This window comes from Halictus rubicundus, chromosome 2 (assembly GCF_050948215.1).
Source record: "Halictus rubicundus isolate RS-2024b chromosome 2, iyHalRubi1_principal, whole genome shotgun sequence".
Taxonomy (NCBI): domain Eukaryota; kingdom Metazoa; phylum Arthropoda; class Insecta; order Hymenoptera; family Halictidae; genus Halictus; species Halictus rubicundus.
The window spans coordinates 7,876,687-7,895,411 of NC_135150.1; the positions used below are offsets into that span (position 1 = coordinate 7,876,687).

At 37.7% G+C, this 18,725-nt stretch overlaps 3 protein-coding genes across 3 annotated transcripts in view; 2 read left to right on the forward strand and 1 right to left on the reverse strand.

The window, feature by feature from the left end:
• Nucleotides 1-11,232, reverse strand: part of LOC143364540 (protein kinase C iota type-like) — a 52,426-nt gene extending 41,194 nt beyond the window's left edge. The window contains exon 1 of the mRNA XM_076804845.1: nucleotides 11,093-11,232. The gene's annotated coding sequence lies outside the window, so the exon portion shown is untranslated. The remainder of the gene's footprint in view (nucleotides 1-11,092) is intronic.
• LOC143364442 (pre-mRNA-splicing factor CWC22 homolog) lies at nucleotides 8,320-10,434 on the forward strand. The gene has a single exon (XM_076804795.1). It carries the CDS (start codon nucleotides 8,461-8,463, stop codon nucleotides 10,357-10,359), a length of 1,899 nt encoding a protein of 632 aa, XP_076660910.1. The 5' UTR covers nucleotides 8,320-8,460; the 3' UTR covers nucleotides 10,360-10,434.
• Nucleotides 11,233-13,181: 1,949 nt separating the features above from the next.
• LOC143364418 (uncharacterized) lies at nucleotides 13,182-18,598 on the forward strand. The gene is made up of 3 exons (XM_076804786.1): nucleotides 13,182-14,280; nucleotides 14,411-14,643; nucleotides 15,354-18,598. The coding sequence occupies exons 1-3, from the start codon at nucleotides 13,183-13,185 to the stop codon at nucleotides 16,165-16,167; spliced, it is 2,145 nt and encodes a 714-aa protein (XP_076660901.1). The 5' UTR covers nucleotide 13,182; the 3' UTR covers nucleotides 16,168-18,598.
• The last annotated feature ends 127 nt before the right edge of the window (nucleotides 18,599-18,725 follow it).

Consider the following 18,725-nt stretch of genomic DNA (forward strand, 5'->3'; position numbering starts at 1 on the left):
GACTATAGTAAAGTTAGATTTAAGCATATGGTTGTATAAGATAATACCAGCTGCGTTTGTTCTAGGATTCTTCCAGAACCTATGTTTGGCATTCCAGTCTCCGCCGATTATATAAGGAGTTCCGTAGTTGGTTATGTGTCTCAGATCCTGCTCTGAGAGGGGCTGTTGGGGTTTTGCGTAGATGACTCCAACGAATATTACTGGATGGTCAAGTTTGACGGCCAGGAATTCCAGGTCAGTGCGAGTTCGGACTACTGAAAATTTAATGTTATTGTTAATTATGATGGCTACGCCACCCCTCCCGTCATCCCGGTCCTTTCGGATGACCGAGTAGCCAGGTATTGTAAAAGGAATGTTTGGATTTAACCAAGTCTCGGTCACCAGGAGGAGATCACACTCCAGGTGGTCGAGTTGGGCAATGATATCATGACGCCTATGCCTTATGGATTGTGCGTTCCAGGTTATAATATGCGGGAAATTAGCCATTTATGACAGTAAAGAAAAGAAAGAAGATAGAGTAGGTTATTCCAGAGTCGAGAGGACTTCAAGGAATGTCTGGAATTTTTGAGTGTTTGTAGAGCATGATCTTAGTTTACTGGCAAGGGTTTGGGCAGTAGAGAGCATAAGATTTATGTCACATAATTGAGATATTTCTCGAATAGAGTCTGCAAGTTGGAGAAATTGCTGCGTATCTGGATTTGAGTAAGAGTGGACAGGGTTTGGCAGGAGATATTGTTTATCGGCGACGGATTTTGTTTGATTTGAAGTCGTCAGTCTGGATTTAGTGACTTGAGCGTAGGAGATGTTATTTCTAACCTTGGCTTGGGATAAGTTATGTTGCATCCCCTGTCTGGGGTTTAAAATATTGAGTCGATTTGCTCCGGAGGGCTGAGTGTGCAGAGTTTCGGTCTCTAGAGGAGATTTAGAGTAGACAGGAGTCCTGGGCAATTTTGGAGCCCGTTTCAGAAGGTATGCGGCTAGCGCAGGACACTGCGAGTAATTAGCGGTATGATTTCCGTTGCAGTTGGCACAAGTGGGTGGAACATCATAAGCCTTATTACATTCCGAAGAGGAGTGTGAGGCTGCACATTTGACGCATCTCGCAGGGAGATTGCAGTTTTTTGCTGAGTGGCCATAAGATTGACATCTGAAGCATTGGGTGTACGCCCTTTTAGATAAGTACTTTTCCCAGTATATTCGGGTGTTGTATAGGAAGCCAACCTTGTTGATGGAGGCAAAGGTGATCTCCGGAGAAAAAATTACTTTATATAAAGCGTAGTGTGATTTTGTGTTTTTAGGGGTAATACCCGCGATGGAAGTGATCACCAGACCAGTAGCTTGAATTTCCTCCTTCAGTTCATCAAGGGGGATTTGTGGCAGTCCCTTGAGCACCATAACCGGATTTTTATCTGTGTTCTGACTAAATGTGAAGAACGGGATTTTGGCTTCAGCCAGGATGTTACGGAATTCTTGATGTTTGTCATGGTCGAAGAACTGTACTCTGATGCGTCTGCCTAAGAATTTTGCCGAGTAGGCATCCTTTCCAACATCGGCATTCATTTTTTTGTAAAATGCCGGTATGTTTAGATCAAAGTTTGAGAGGTATATAGGAGGTGGTCTGGATTTGTAATTACCAGTCCTTGTTATGTTTTTAGAGGTTGGACCCGAGTTTAGGGTCTGCTCGATGGGAGTTGGAGACTTTCTACCCAGAGGTGTCCGGCCAAGTCCGGAAGGCCCAGGGGAGGGCCTATCAGGATTTAGTATCCCCTCAAAGGAGGTGAGCACCTGAAACTTGTTGGTCAGGGGAATATCAGAGGTAAGCATCGTGTCAGTATTTTTGTTAGGTTCTATCTCAAGCCCGGCAGGAGATTTGTCTTTGTGATATTTTTTGGTTTTAGGAGAATGGACAACCTGAAAATTGTCCTCATTATCTGGAAGGATCATTTGATCCTGAGAGGTAGAATCCTTCGAAGAAGGAATAGGATTTAAGGTGGGATGTCTGGTGAAATCCAGCACGTTATCAAAGAACAGCAGGTTATCCGTCGTCAGCTGGTGTACGATAGGTGGATTTACGTCAGGGACGCTCTGCGACAGAGTCGTCGGTACCGGAGAAGATGCATTTAACGCCGGTAAGGAGGCAGTGAAATGCGATGAACTATCCTGATCATCCACAGAAGTTGAACTAGTATTAGGGTACAATAATCGTTTGTAAATAATTTTAGTGTTGCCTTTCTTGCTTTTAGCAAGGGCAAGTCTTCTATTTACTGGGGGAGCCAGTTTAACAACGGGGGGGGGGATTCCCCCTTCCTGTAGTGAGCCAAGTTAGTATGAGCTGGATGAAGTTAAGTGCCGCGCTAAAAATTATCAAGGAAGAAGCAATACGCTACAACCCAGATAAGTCGACTAATGAGTGTACTCACACCGAAATATGTAGGGGAGATAATATGAATATACTATATCAATGATGAGCAATAGAGTAATTTGTAAGATAGTAGTATTTATATAAAGTTGCTAAAAGATGAATAAACACTATAAAGAAAAGAGTTTACTGTGTTTATGATGGAATAAAAACTATATTATGTTTATTGATATTAATATAATTATAGACAGGAGTAATATTAATATTATAGGCATATAGCCCGTACGTATGGTTATGTTCCCACGAGGGAACGTGGGAACAAGATATTCAGTTACTCGAACAATATGATTTATTGTATATAGCACACTATAGTATTGTAATGTTTATTATTATAAATAAAGAGATTTACCCATACTTTAGGGAACAAAAGGTAAGTAAACCAGAAGGTCGGAGAAAGTCACACCATGATGCGAGATTAACCGAACTAGACGAGAAGAATAAGAAATTTGACTTACTTAATAATATATTAATATAGGGATACGTTATGCAGTAAGAGTAGAATACTAAACTATGATTATACTATAAGGAGAGTTTCACATATATGGGCATGTGGCCCACGCATTGAGGTTATGTTCCCACGTGGTCCGTGGGAACTATGATTATCATTTAAATGAACAATAAGAATTGTGGTATATTACACACTAGAATATTGTAATAATTATTACTATAAAATAAAGAAAATTAACAGTAATTTGACCAGAAGGTCGGAATGTAGTACGCCGCGTTGCAAGATTAACCAAAATTGGCGAGAAAAAGAAAAACTAAAATTCACATAATAATGTGTTAATATAGTGATAATGTAAGATAAAATAAGTATTATAACTAAATTATGTATATTCCATAGAGGAGAATTTCAGATATATGGGCATGTGGCCCACGCATTGAGGTTATGTTCCCACGTGGTCCGTGGGAACTATGATTTCAATTAAATGAACAATATGAATTGTGGGATATTATACACTAGAATATTGTAATAATTATTACTATAAAATAAAGAAAATTAACAGTAATTCGACCAGAAGGTCCGAATATAGTACGCCGCTTTGCAAGATTAACCAAAATTGGCGAGAAAAAGAAAAAATAAAATTCACATAATAATATGTTAATATAGTGATAATATAAGGTAAAATAAGTATTATAACTAAATTATGTTTATACCATAGAGGAAAATTTCACATAAATAGGCATGTGGCCCACACAATGAGGTTGTGTTCCCACGTGGCCCGTGGGAATTTGTATTTCGATTATATAATCAAGATGATTTATAGATCACTACACACGAGGAAATTTTAACAGATATAACTATTAAATAAAGAAAGATAATTAAACTTTACAGAACGGAAGACATATCGACCATTAGGTCAGATTTGATCACGCCGCAATGCGTAATTACCAGAATTAACGAATAGAGAAAAGAAGAATAAATTTACAAACTAATTAATATAAAGATATAATAATGTTATAAGATATAGGAGTAATGACTAAAATATACTAATACAAGTAAAAGTGAAAGGAAAGTTTCGCATGCATGGGCATGTGGCCCACACATAAGGTTATGTACCCACGTGGCCCGTGGGAACTGGAATTTTAATTTTTAAGACAAAATTAGTTATTTTTATAATATCATATAATCAGAATAGATAGAAAAAATTTTTTCTACGTCACCAATTTGTTGAACAGGATCTATTGTGTAAAATACTTCTTGAAGTAACTCGCAAAGGAGTTTAAAACCTTTGCGGGCACGTGCCCCACCGATCGCAGTAAATGTAGGTTGATTTCACAGAAGGAATACCAAGTAAAAACACACTGGAATGATATTTAACACTGGTTAAACTGAAATAAAATTATTTAGTAATGAAGGAATTAATTAAGGGCCAGTTTTCCTACGTAGCCTTGAGTCGCCACGCTCCAAACAGGAACTAGGAGAAGCTTCCTAGCGATCTTCACGCTACAAACGGCCGCTAGGAGAAGCTCAAATGACAGTGTGTGTGCCGTGTGCGTGCCGTGTGCGTGTGCCATGGTATGCCCCACACAACGCTAGATCCGCAAGAACGAAAAAGATTGCAAGGGTTCGGGAGGCGGCAAATCATTGTTCGATAATGCAAAGATGGAGCTTTCCAGGGGTGAAAAGCGTTAGATAAAAGATAAATCTAGAGCGCTCGCGAACGAACAGGTCCTACTTTTGCGTTTTCTAGGCGTAATTTGCAATATTCGGCAGAATGTAGATATAAGGACACATTTTCTTAAATAACCGGGTTCTTATTGAGAATGTTGACGGCGAGCGCTCTAGCGGTGACATATACAATGTCAATGCAACGCCTATTATATTGTATAATTACGTATTAAACAAAGGATTTGCCGCCCCCGAAAAACCATCCCACAGCTATTATTTTGCTCAAATATAGTTCCGGCATTTTTCGCTACGAGCGCTGTATTCTCTTTCCGATCATTGTCGTCGTCAGCAGTCACTATGCTCGAATGAGAGTCGTGCGGCACACTGACACACCGCCAGGTCGACGTGTACGTGTACCGATGAGAATAGCAAGTGTCCGGGATGCCGCGAATCATTCCTCGATAATGCAAAGATGGGGCTTATCAGTAGTCAAAACCGCTAGATAAAAGATAAATCTAGAGCGCTCGCCATCAAACAGGTCCGACTCTTGCATTTTCGAGCAACATTTTGCATTATTCGGTCGCATGATGCCTGTCAGAGAGGCGATCTGAGCACGCGTGGCCGACAACGTAAACAACGGCGCTGCCGTAGCTTCGTTCGAACAGCCGTGCCTCGGCACACTCACACACCGCCAGGTCGACGTGTACGTGTACCGATGAGAATAGCAAGGGTCCGGGATGCCGCAAATCATTCCTCGATAATGCAAAGATGGGGCTTATCAGTAGTCAAAAGCGCTAGATAAAAGATAAATCTAGAGCGCTCGCCATCAAACAGGTCCGACTCTTGCATTTTCGAGCAACATTTTGCATTATTCGGTCGCATGGTGCCTGCCGTAGCTTCGTTCGAACAGCCGTGCCTCGGCACACTCACACACCGCCAGGTTGGCGTGTACGTGTACCTACGAGAATCACAAGGGTCCGGGATGCCGCGATTCATTGCTCGATAATGCAAAATGGCAGAGTTGGGCAAAATATTTATCTAAATAAAAATTTCGAATAACTAGTAAAAGATAAAAAAATTTTTATTCCTTATTCGAAAGTTCCAGTAAAGAAAGTATCTTTATTTGATGTGTATCGAATAATTTTATTCGACGAAAAAAGATAATTTTTTTTATTCGAAGCGGATTTATTCAAACTTCGAATAATTTTTTCATCTTTTATCTGTATTTTCTATTCGAAGGCTTCTAATAAATCTTCAAATTACTTTTACCGAGCGCCGAGCTTCAAAGACCCAGCGACGACAGACGACATACAATGTAAGCGGATGGAGAATCGCGCACATATGAAAGTTTAAACTTTTAGATTTTTCAATATATCCTCATGAAATTGTGACGAGCGAATGGAGGGGATGTTCCTGATGAAAATAAGGTCAAATTCGAGTGTAATCGAACAAGTTTCACTGATACGTAATGTTACAATAAAAATTACAATCTAATTAAAGACAGTCCAAATGATGTCGTGTTTGCACTCATTTCGATCGGAACAAGCTCTACAACTCATTCGTATAAACAATATTGTTCTGATTAAAAATGTAAAAGCATAAATTGCCAATAATGCTCGATTCTCCATCTGCTTACATTGTAGGCTGTTTGGCAGTGGCTGGGTCTTCGACGTTCGGCGCTCTCGGTCCTCCGGTCCGACCGGTTTATTCGTCGAGCTGGCAAAAGTTAGCCGAAGATTTATTCGAAGCCTTCGAATATATCTACAATTAAAAATATTAAACACAGTCCAATTTGTACCGCGTTTAGTGTCATTTTAATCAGAAGAATGCCACGAATTTGTTGGCGCAAGTCCCATAAAAAAATAATGAAAAATAAACAAGTTTTGCAATTGTATTGGTAGTTGTTTCACACCGATATCTCGCGACTCTACGAGCTCCGGACTTCAAAGACCAGCGACCGACCTACGGCCTACAATGTAAGCAGATGGAGAATCGAGCATTATTGGCAATTTATGTTTTTACATTTTTAATCAGAACAATATTGTTTATACGAATGAATTGTAGAGCTTATCCCGATGAAAATGAGTCCAAACACGACATCATTTGGACTGTCTTTAATGAGATTGTAATTTTTATCGTAACATTACGTATCAATGAAACTTGTTCGATTACACTCGAATTTGAACTTATTTTCATCAGGAAAATCCCCTCCATTCGCTCGTCACAATTTCATGAGGATATATTGAAAAATCTAAAAGTTTAAACTTTCATACTTGCGCGATTCTCCATCCGCTTACATTGTATGTCGTCTGTCCTCGCTGGGTCTTTGAAGCTCGGCGCTCGGTAAAAATAATTCGAAGATTTATTAGAAGCCTTCGAATAGAAAATAAAGATAAAAGATGAAAAAATTATTCGAAGTTTGAATAAATCCGCTTCGAATAAAAAAAATTATCTTTTTTCGTCGGATAAATTCTCGTCGAATAAAATTATTTGATACACATCAAATAAAGATACTTTCTTTACTGGAACTTTCGAATAAGGAATAAAAATTTTTTTATCTTTTACTAGTTATTCGAAATTTTTATTTAGATAAATATTTTGCCCAACTCTGCCATTTTGCATTATCGAGGAATGATTCGCGGCATCCTGGACCCTAGCTATTCTCGTAGGTACACGTACACGCCGACCTACCGGTGTGTGTGTGTGCCGAGGCACAGCTGTTCGAACGAAGCTACGGCAGGCACCATGCGACCGAATAATGCAAAATATTGCTCGAAAATGCGAGAGTCGGACCTGTTTGATGGCGAGCGCTCTAGATTTATCTTTTATCTAGCGCTTTTGACTACTGATAAGCCCCATCTTTGCATTATCGAGGAATGATTCGCGGCATCCCGGACCCTTGCTATTCTCGTAGGTACACGTACGCGCCGACCTGGCGGTGTGTGAGTGTGCCGAGGCACAGCTGTTCGAACGAAGCTACGGCAGGCACCATGCGACCGAATAATGCAAAATATTGCTCGAAAATGCAAGAGTCGGACCTGTTTGATGGCAAGCGCTCTAGATTTATCTTTTATCTAGCGCTTTTGACTACTGATAAGCCCCATCTTTGCATTATCGAGGAATAATTCGCGGCATCCCGGACCCTTGCTATTCTCATCGGTACACGTACACGTCGACCTGGCGGTGTGTGAGTGTGCCGAGGCACAGCTGTTCGAACGAAGCTACGGCAGGCACCATGCGACCGAATAATGCAAAATATTGCTCGAAAATGCAAGAGTCGGACCTGTTTGATGGCGAGCGCTCTAGATTTATCTTTTATCTAGCGCTTTTGACTACTGATAAGCCCCATCTTTGCATTATCGAGGAATGATTCGCGGCATCCCGGACCCTTGCTAGTCTCATCGGTACACGTACACGCCGACTTGGTGGTGTGTGAGTGTGCCGCGACACGGTTGTTCGAACGAAGCTACGGCAGCGCCGTCGTTTATGATGTCGACCACGCATGCTCAGATCGCCTCTATTGTCAGAGATCATGCGACCGAATCAGAGAGGATACTCGGAAAATGCCACTCGACACTGAATGTGGAAAGTGCACCCAGCTCCCCATACTGGACGAAAATGTTACTATTTAGCTTCTTCTAGTGGCCGTTATAGCGGTACTATCGATTGTTCAAGGCCACCTGGGAAAACTGTCCCTTGAGCTGGAAATATGATCCGTATGTACGGAGATTTATCCGCGGTGTTCGCGAATATTCTATGCCAAGATGGCGCAAGGAAGTTTCTCGATCGCGAGAGAGCAGTATGTGATGGCGTCCGCTCACTAGAACGACTCGCGACAGACTCGAGAATTGTTCGTGACGAATTGTTCGAGGGTTATGAAAAAGAAAATAAAAGGAAAGACGAAAAAGATAAAGTAACAAACAGAACCATGGAGAAAAGAGAAGGGCAAAATACCTCTGACGAGGTAACAGAACGACAAAATCGAACGGTTGATTTAATAACATCAAGAACTGGAGGTGCATATATTCCACCTGCAAAATTAAAAATGATGCAAGCAGAAATCACTGATAAATCAGGAGCTGCATATCAACGTATTGCATGGGAGGCTTTGAAGAAATCTATCCATGGTTACATTAATAAGGTTAATGTTAGTAATATAGGACTTATAACTCGAGAGCTTTTAAAAGAAAATATTGTCAGAGGTAGAGGTCTGCTCGCTCGATCTATAATTCAAGCTCAAGCAGCATCTCCAACGTTTACTGCTGTTTATGCAGCTCTTACTGCGATCATCAATTCTAAATTTCCTAACATTGGAGAATTAATATTAAAACGTCTTGTAATACAATTTAAACGTGGTTTTAGAAGGAATGATAAACCTCTTTGTATTTCCTCGGGAACATTCATAGCACATTTAGTAAATCAAAGAGTAGCTCATGAGATATTAGCATTAGAAATACTAACATTACTAGTAGAAACACCAACGGATGATTCTATTGAAGTAGCCATTGCATTTTTAAAAGAATGTGGTATGAAATTGACTGAAGTTACTAGGAAAGGTATAGAAGCTATATTCGAAATGTTACGAAACATATTACATGAAGGACAGTTAGATAAAAGGGTTCAGTACATGATAGAAGTCATGTTTCAAGTTCGAAAAGATGGGTTTAAAGATCACGAAGCAGTTCCAGAAGAGCTGGATCTCGTTGAAGAAGAAAATCAGTTTACACATTTAGTGACGCTAGACGAAGCAACTGATTCTCAGGACATATTGAATGTTTTCAAATTTGATGCAGAGTATGTTACTAACGAAGATAAATATAAACAATTAAGTAAAGAAATATTAGGTTCAGACGTTAGTGGATCAGAAAGCGAAGAAGATGATGAAGAAGATAGTTCAGATGAAGATAGCAGCACTGCTGTAATGGAAGGGAAAGAAGACGTAATTGTAGATAATACTGAAACAAATTTAACAGCTCTTAGAAGAACAATATATTTGACAATTCACTCGTCTCTTGACTTTGAAGAATGTGCACACAAATTGATGAAGATGCAACTGAAACCTGGGCAGGAAACAGAACTCTGTCATATGTTCTTAGATTGCTGTGCAGAGATGAGAACATATGAAAAATTTTTTGGTCTATTAGCAGGTCGATTTTGTGCTATTAACAAGATGTATGTCACTCCATTTGAACAAATTTTTCGAGATTCATACCAAACAATACATCGTTTAGATACAAATAAGTTACGTAACGTATCAAAGTTCTTTGCTCATCTATTATTTACCGACTCTATTTCGTGGGAGGTACTGTCTTGTATAAAATTAACAGAGGACGACACAACCAGTTCTAATAGGATATTTATCAAAATCTTATTCCAAGAACTGTCAGAATACATGGGACTATCTAAGCTTAATCAACGTGTTAAAGATGTTACATTACAAGAAGCATTTGAAGGATTATTTCCCAGAGATGATCCAAAAAATACTCGATTTGCTATAAACTTTTTTACATCAATTGGTTTGGGTGGACTTACAGACGATTTACGAGAACATCTGAAAACTCATCCAAAACCAGCAATAGTACCTATAATAGAACAAAAAGCTGAAAGTGCATCTAATGAATCCTCCCCATCTAGTTCAAGTACATCGTCATCGTCGTCATCTTCATCTTCGTCATCCAGTAATTCAAGTTCAGATGATTCTGATTTCTCCTCGGAAAAAGAGGAAACTAAAAGATCAAAGAAAGAACGAAGGAGAAAACAGACTACAAAAGAGAGCAAGAAGAAACATAAGAAAAAGGATAAACGAAAGATAAAAAAACCAAAATAGAATATATGTACAATAATTCTTTTTTTAAGATACTATGTAATTAATTTGTAATAAATAAATTTTTATTAATAGTTACTTCTATCCTTGAATTATTACTAAATATATGTATTTTGTGCGTATATCATGTTACAATCGCAAGTTGAAAACAAAAGAAATTATTTAATAACATAATTTGTCTTTAGTTATCATGTCTGATAAGGCCTATCAAAGTAAAAATAATATTGTTGTTACGTGCGAATGCATACGAATTAATACCTGGATAAGCCTGTAAGATTCCGAGATATTTTTGGACAAGATTAAAATAACACTCTCGAGGTATACTAACAAAAATGATGGTCGATTCTTTATAAAAAATCAAAATAAATCATTACCGCCACGCCGATAGCCTAACATGCGCAACGTTAAGCTTGCCCTGACAATGAACGTGGAATTAGGTGCGCGCTCTGTCAATGTGGGTGTACATAGACGGAATGTAGGCTGTTTTGACGGGAAGATCACGTGATTAAATACAGTATTTACGTTATAGACTTGCGGTTCGTTACCGGTGACAAGCTTATAAACGAATAATCGCCGGTGGCAATTCGCTTTTGTTTTGCAGTAGGCGCGAGTGTGTGAAAACGAAAACGAGAAAGAAATAGTCCGACGTTGTCTATATAGAATCCAAACTGGTAGGGATAGTGACAAGTTTATAGCGGGGAGGATAAATCGAACTCGTGGCGAGAAAATATTGTACTCATGTCAGCCGTTCCCACCATCGCCAGCAGTGCTGTCGTCGTCCGACCAGACCGACACTATGCTATGATCCGTAGATACGCAGACTCAACCATTCCACATCTTTCGGAAGCGAGCGTGGTTACGCGAGATCTGTAACGTGCATATATATATGTTTATATATATATATATATATATATATGCGTATATATGGGTGTGTGCGTGTCACCACACTGGTTTAATAGATACGAGAATACGATAGAGACAAAGCTGCTAAAGTAGTAGACAGAGAAGCACGGTAGGAGGCTAGGCATAATGCTGGCTCGGTGGACGTTGCGGTGTTAAAAAGGGGTATAGTGAACTTCGATCGACGACGTGACACTTGTGAAAGAGATCGAAGACGCGCAAAATTTACGATAGTTCTATGCCATCCGAGCCAAAGACATGAGCGAGAGAGGCGGTTCCATGTATACAACACATGCAGATAGAAAATTCTCTGTAATTAAGAGTGTAATGCTCTGTGCGTTTACAAAAGTGTACAATGATCTACGTCCACTTTAAGGATCCCACGACGATACCTCCTTGTGTTTACATACGCGCAGGATTATAGTGTATGTGTGTGTGTATATATGTGTGCAAAAAAAAAGCAAGGTGGAGAGTATTTGTGCCAGAAAAAAGACACTAGTGGAGGGAGAGGAAGGGTGGAGGGAGGGAGGGAGGGAAGGAGAATACACGCATGCAATCGACGAAACGTCTTGCTACGAAAACGCACTAGTATATTTCGTTTGTGTTAATATCACGGTATTAACATTGGATGGCCGAGTTGTGGATATTTTGCGGGGCCTCGTGTTGCCTATGACTAAACAACGTGCAACACGATCGAAAATATGCGTATCTTTTTGAGCGGTTCTTCCTATCCGAGTTCGTATGCGATCGATACGTCAGTTCGTCGCGATGCGTTAAGTCAATCCGTTGTCTGACGATGTCATTCATAATGTTCATCGATCGAACATGTCATCGGTTTCATGATTACTTGAATAAATAGTATAATTAACTATTTATTTGTCCTCGTACATCGTCGTGAAGAACGACAATAGTGTTGGTGGTGTCGGGTGGTAGTGACAGTGAAGAAGACGACAACGAAGACGAAGACGGAGAAGAATTAGACGAAGACGAAGACGGCGGAGGCGACGAAGACGACGACGACGGTGGCGGCGACTGTGACGGCGGTGGCAGCGACAGTGGTGGTAGAAATAACTGTGGCGGCGGCGGTGGCGGTGGCGGTCGAATGGCGGTCGCGGTGGCGATCGTGATAGCGACGGTAGCGACGGTAGTAACGATAATACCGAAAGCATCGACGATAGAAACGACGGCAGTGATAACGAAGATCGCGAAACAATGGATATGCTTATAACCGAAGGGATTTCTTGTACTGTAATAAAACGATAAATGGAGAAATATGCAAAGAAAATCAACGAGAAGTAAAAAGAGAAGAACCGACTGCGAAGTGTAAAGGAGAATCCGTGGGCAAACAAAGTGAACAAATGTAAAATCGGAAGGAATTAAACCCTCTCGACTGCGGGTTCGTTTACAGTGGAGGCTATATCGTTTTTTTCCCTTTTTTTAAAGAATATCTGTATACACACTCGTTCTACAAGTACGAATTATCATGTGCATGGAAGCGACGTTGCGATGGACAATAGACTGTGGATAATAGATAGTCGGGATCTTTATGCTGAACATAATATTACGGCAAGGGGAACAGACTTAGAGAAAGACATACATGAACGGGTTTAAGCGTGTACTCTCTCGCGTGCCAAAGTTGAAGCGACTGGATGTAATAGTGCATCATCTGAGATCAACACATCGTATGGTTGGTCACTAGTGCTATTTATCACCCCGTGATCGTAAATGCGGACTACTATGAATGACACGAGTGTTGAATTAAGTAGTGCAAAGTGAACGCGTGTAGGTTTTGTACATTGTAGGTGGTAAATACGCCTATGTTACGGATCGTATGAAAGAGCGTGGTATGTCACGAGCTGTCTCGAAGATTTCATGCAACGAACGAGCTCGCTATCTTGTTAAATCTTTGCACACGCGAAACGAATAATGGAGACCCTATTGCCTGGCAATACAAACAGTCAATCGTACAGCCCACAATTAAAGACCGTCTTAAAGACATATCAGCTATCCGCTGTGAAAAGCTTACAGGGTCCGAGCTCGGCCTTGCTTGGTATGGACTGCAAGAGCCTATTACAAGATCAGGCACCTTGTTACTCCCCTTCAAGTCGATCGAGTAATTGTGTCATTGATTCAGCATCCGAGCAAGTCTCTACAAAAGATATCGAGAAAGATAATAATTTAACGGTGACACCTCTCATCCCGTGTAAAGTTCGTAGGACGGACCAACCGCTCGAAGATTCTGACGAGGATCCTCAATTAGAACGCTCGAAAAATGTTTGTGAGAAGAGAGAATTGGAATTTCAAATTCCAATTTTAACTGCGCCCGATCAAAGCTGTTCCGAAAGATGCGAAACTGTTTTGGAGGGTGAAAGGATATCTTGTTTTGTGGTAGGAGGTGAAAGGAGGTTATGTTTACCACAAATTTTAAATACAGTGCTGCAAGATTTCTCACTTCAACAGATCAATCAAGTGTGCGATGAATTACAAATTTATTGCTCACGATGTACAAGAGATCAGTTAGAGGAACTAAAACATTCAGGAATTCTGCCGCGTAATGCTCCTTCCTGTGGCCTTATTACTCAAACGGATGCCGAAAGGCTTGTCAGTGCATTGCTTTTAAGGACAGAATCATGCGACCTCTCTAAAATTGGTCAGAATGAGGATAATACCGAAAAGAAAGTGTCTACTAAAAGTGATAGCGACAAAGAAGCTATTGTCAAGTTTAAAGTATATCATGAGTGTTTTGGAAAATGTAAAGGCATTTTTGATGCAAATTTGTTTGAATCTGACGATTCAGTGTGTATAGAATGTATCGAATGTGGCTGCCAATTTTCACCTCAATGTTTTGTTAGACACGCTCACAGATCTCTTGAAAATCGTACTTGTCATTGGGGTTTTGAGTCTGCAAATTGGAGATCATACCTGTTACTCTCACGGGAACAAGAAAATTATAATAAATCACTGAATATATTTCGAGAATTAAAAGAGAAACATCTGATATTGGGTTCCAAGCGAAAATCAGAGGTATTGTACATTATATATTATTTCTTTAAAATATTCATATTCGATAAAATTTTCTAATTTTACTGCTTAATTAATGCTGGTTGTATATTAAAATACAAATAGAAGAAGACAATAAAGAATCCTTTTCCAGTTGCGCCATGATTCTGAAAAATTGGCTAAACGAATTAGAAGAGATGTAACGAGAGACGAATGTCCAGGAATATATAATGGGAGTGGCTTAGGCTTATATCATCCTGTATCACAGGTAGCTAATGCAACTGATCCATATCTACAAATGCAATGGGCAGTTTTTGAATTAGCAGCTAGAGGGGCATCAGCTTTTAGACCTTGGAATACTACAAGTACTTGCAAGCACAAAGATAGGTAAGGATAGTATTGATATATTTAACCCTCGTCTGTCCCTCATGTGTCAAATCGACGCAATAGTAAAACATCTAATGGAATGAAACGAGAATTAATTCACTTTGCTAATTAATGTATTGAGAAATAAGTAATAAATAAAGTATAAATATTTACACTATATGTTGCTCGTATATTTGCACATCTCAATTTCATTTGTACATGTTCGACTTCGCTTTGTTTAGATCTTATTGGTCTAATCTTATCCTTAGCTTTGTCTTACGACAAAGAGAATACGTAACGTCTTCTCTTCTCTTGATCAAGTTCATGCCAACTTTTGATATTTAAAGCTATACATGTCTAACTCCATTCTGAAGGGGTTGTACAATGAATGCATAATTGTTGTGTAACAATTACAAAACAATGAACTAGCTGTCAAAAGACTTGAAAATACATGAAAATTATATTTGACAGATTAATGCACCAGGATCCTTTCTGTAACAGATGTTGTCACATTTTTTTGTCGCATGTTTTGCTATGAATAATACTAAATATATATATTTCATGTTTAAAAAAATAAAAGTCACAAAGTTTCAGATTAGTTGTTCTACAAATGGCAGAATAATATCATCCTTTACATGAAAAATATCTCAAATTGACATGAGGAATGGATGAGGGTTAAAGTAAGGAAGCGATAGGTTGTATAATAAATACATAATGTTCTCTGTAAACAGTTCATCGTTGGTGCCTGCATATCTAAGCCGAGGTCCACCTGTACTGCAACATCCAGAACGCGTAGTTCCTCTCTCTGAATGCAAACGTTTTGAACCACATTTTCAACCAAATGTAGCCTTAGCACCTATACCTGCACCATCAGTGCCTGTAGTACTTCCACCCTCTGCTCATCATCAGCGACGGCATCACCATGAACACAAACGTTATAATCATCACTTATCGAGCCCAAATGAGAGAGATAAGAAAGAACCTCCGCCAGACAGCGTGAAACTCGAGAAAACATCTCCTAGTTCTGGATCTAGTGTGGGCACTTATTCTGCATTCCCTTCGTATACACCTGAAAGCAATCAGAAAGAATTGCCACAGAAAAGTAAAAATGAAGTCGGTGAAGAAGAAGAGAGTAGTACCGCGGTAACATCTTCTACAGTAAACATAGAACCACCTTCAACCGACATTGGTACCTCAGCTCTGGAAAGTGATTCTGACTCAGAAGGAACAACAGCAATAGATTTAGAAGATAGATTAGTGGCATTAGAAGTACCACAAGATGTCCTGGAGCTAGCACGGCGTATAGTTTCAGAGAATACACAGTTGCGACGTCACCGACGTTCGGATGCACGTGAAATATCTCGATTGCGCAATCAATTGCAAATGCAACAGCAATTACAATCATCTAATGGTGGTGATAAAAAGGAGGAACCAGCAAACGCAAGCGCAGCAGACAGTACAGAAGGTAGTGAAGAAACGGAAGCTATAATACCATCAAATAATAAAGAGTCTGAATCTGTTGTTCTAGCAGTTAGTAAAGAATAAAATCAATGATTAGAGTTTTTAAAATTATTTAATACAAAACTGCTCAGCAATTTTTTGCATCGCTTATCTTTTGGCCAGATAGGCGTGCATTAAATTTAGTATTAGATCTACTAATAATGATAAAATTCTAAATGAATAAAAATCTGTTTAGGTTTATGTGATACATAGAAAGCCTTCAACATTGTAAAATTTGATTTCAAATTTTTATTGTAATCGTACTCCATTGTATCGATTTTTGAGTAAAATCGAATGTAGATATTGTAATATATGGAAAAGCAACATAAGTTAACCAGAATTTACCATGCCATTTAATAGTTATACTTAAACGATCATTAAATAAGTTTTTCATGCATATTAAGTATTCACACCACAAAGATTTTTATGATCACTTGTTTAACTAACGAATTAAACAATGATCAGAAAATAAGAGATTAGATTGCTTTCCATTTACTTTTTATAGTCATGATTGCATAATGTAAATACATTCAAGTATCATACGTGTATGTTTATATTAATAGCATTATCATGCAAAATATTGCTAAAGTACAAAAAACCTTTAGGTGCTATATTGTTATATTAGGAATATTCTAAGCATAAATCTAGGTGTATTTCAGCAGTTCGTACTATACCATAATATTAAACACCTTGATTATGTTTTGTTTTTATTATCTTTACTGCGTCGAATACAAATGAAATTTTATTTCTCGCTAATAAACTCAATTTGATTAATTATTTGCACATAAAATAAGTTAATTATTTAAAAATTAGAACTATTTGAGTGATATTACAGGGACTCGCGAAAATTTAACTTATATTTAAAAAATACACTGACTTTTTGTATATTGAATACTTCTTATATTATTTTGTGACAAGTAGCTAATTCCAATTTCTTGCAATTAAATTTATTGTATTGTAAACAGTTGGAACAAGAATGGGATGAATGTTATTTTATTAAAGGCACATGGAACAATATCCCCAAGTAATACTTATTTTACTAATGATTTTTAATTTTTGACAAAAATACTGCAGAGTATAAAATTGCCACAATGAGGTGGTTATATAGAATGATTATACTTTTTTGGTATTAATATTTATTTGAGACATAGCATCTACATATCATTTTAGTTGTATTTAAAATTTGGACAATATTTAACCCTGTGGGACGTGAAATTTTAAATGTGATTTATTGAAAATAATTTTACATAATTGGAAATTAAGTTTTATAATAAGAATGTAATTGAGGGGATTGTGAAGCAAAATTATAAGCACAATTTTACCTTTTATTGACCACTATTCTTCTTTTTGCTCATTATTATGGTGTGTACATGCAATAATAGAAAGATACATTTTTTGGAATATTTATGAAAAATCAACACTGATTTAGAGATATACCTAGATACGCACTAGATGTTTAAGAGTAAGACAACATAAATATAAAGATATATATAAATATTTATCTAATATACATATTTGTATATATCTTGAATACACTTTTTTTAACTTCCATTTTTTTTTTTGTAATTTCATGTACTCTTTTATTTTGTTAAATTTTTCGTCATTGTTTTGCTTGTTTAATTTTGCAATATATAAAATTAATATAATCTAAACGTAAATTCCTTCTGTTCGAGTGCAATTTTTGAGAAATTGTATCTCAGATATTATGATATTGTTTTTGGAAATATCATTAAAAATTTCATGTGTATAAAGTATTTGAACTATTTAAAATATATTGGAAAGGTTGTTTTATAAGCTTCAAAAGCTTTTTGTATTGGGTACATACTAGAAATAGGATATAAATCCTACACATATTTACATACTATAGTAAAACCAGTTAGTTATACATTTGTGTATTTGAAACATACATACACATATATTTCGAGACTGCTTCGAAGATCTCTTATCATATACATTTTTCTAACATAACAAGAGTGCCAGTAATTCTTGTATCACATCAAAGCACAAGGCATAAGAAATTTCCATTTTCAATTTTATTATTCGCAACACTAGCTTTTTAAATAAAAGTGAACGATAAATTTTCAAAGCAATCTGTTAGATGAAGAAATTGAAGGTGTATGATGTAATGGATTATATAGGATAAATGCATTCACTATTATACTTCGTATAACATTTGGTCAATACATATGACATATATACGTTACATCATATTGTTGTAATATTATAAGCATCCCACCTACGGTTAAGAATGTAATAATTTATGATTTTCGTACACTCTCAGTTAATTATAGATATCTAGAGTATGTCGTAAAATAGTATCGAATATGAATTGCATAAAACTCGGTTTTTCAATATAATTGAGATCTGCATATAAAGTTTCAATGAATCATGTAACTGCCATGACTAAAGATGTATTTTAATTTCGAATGGGTGATGTATTAAGTTAAAATGGGAAATTACAAATAAATACACAATATGCGACGTCTGACTTTATTAACATTTATGTCATGATATTGCGACGTCTTGATGTGGATTTCGTTCGTTCGAATAAATAACAATTCACTAATTGGCTTTTACTTGATTAACGTGATTCGTCAATATAA

Bases quoted from the DNA above. Each gene is read 5' to 3' on its own strand.
- LOC143364418 (XM_076804786.1), top strand. From the start codon at position 13,183: ATGGAGACCCTATTGCCTGGCAATACAAACAGTCAATCGTACAGCCCA. The intron at 14,281-14,410 runs GTATTGTACATT...ATCCTTTTCCAG, and splicing joins GTTCCAAGCGAAAATCAGAG to TTGCGCCATGATTCTGAAAA. The intron at 14,644-15,353 runs GTAAGGATAGTA...CTCTGTAAACAG, and splicing joins ACTTGCAAGCACAAAGATAG to TTCATCGTTGGTGCCTGCAT.
- LOC143364442 (XM_076804795.1), top strand. From the start codon at position 8,461: ATGGAGAAAAGAGAAGGGCAAAATACCTCTGACGAGGTAACAGAACGA.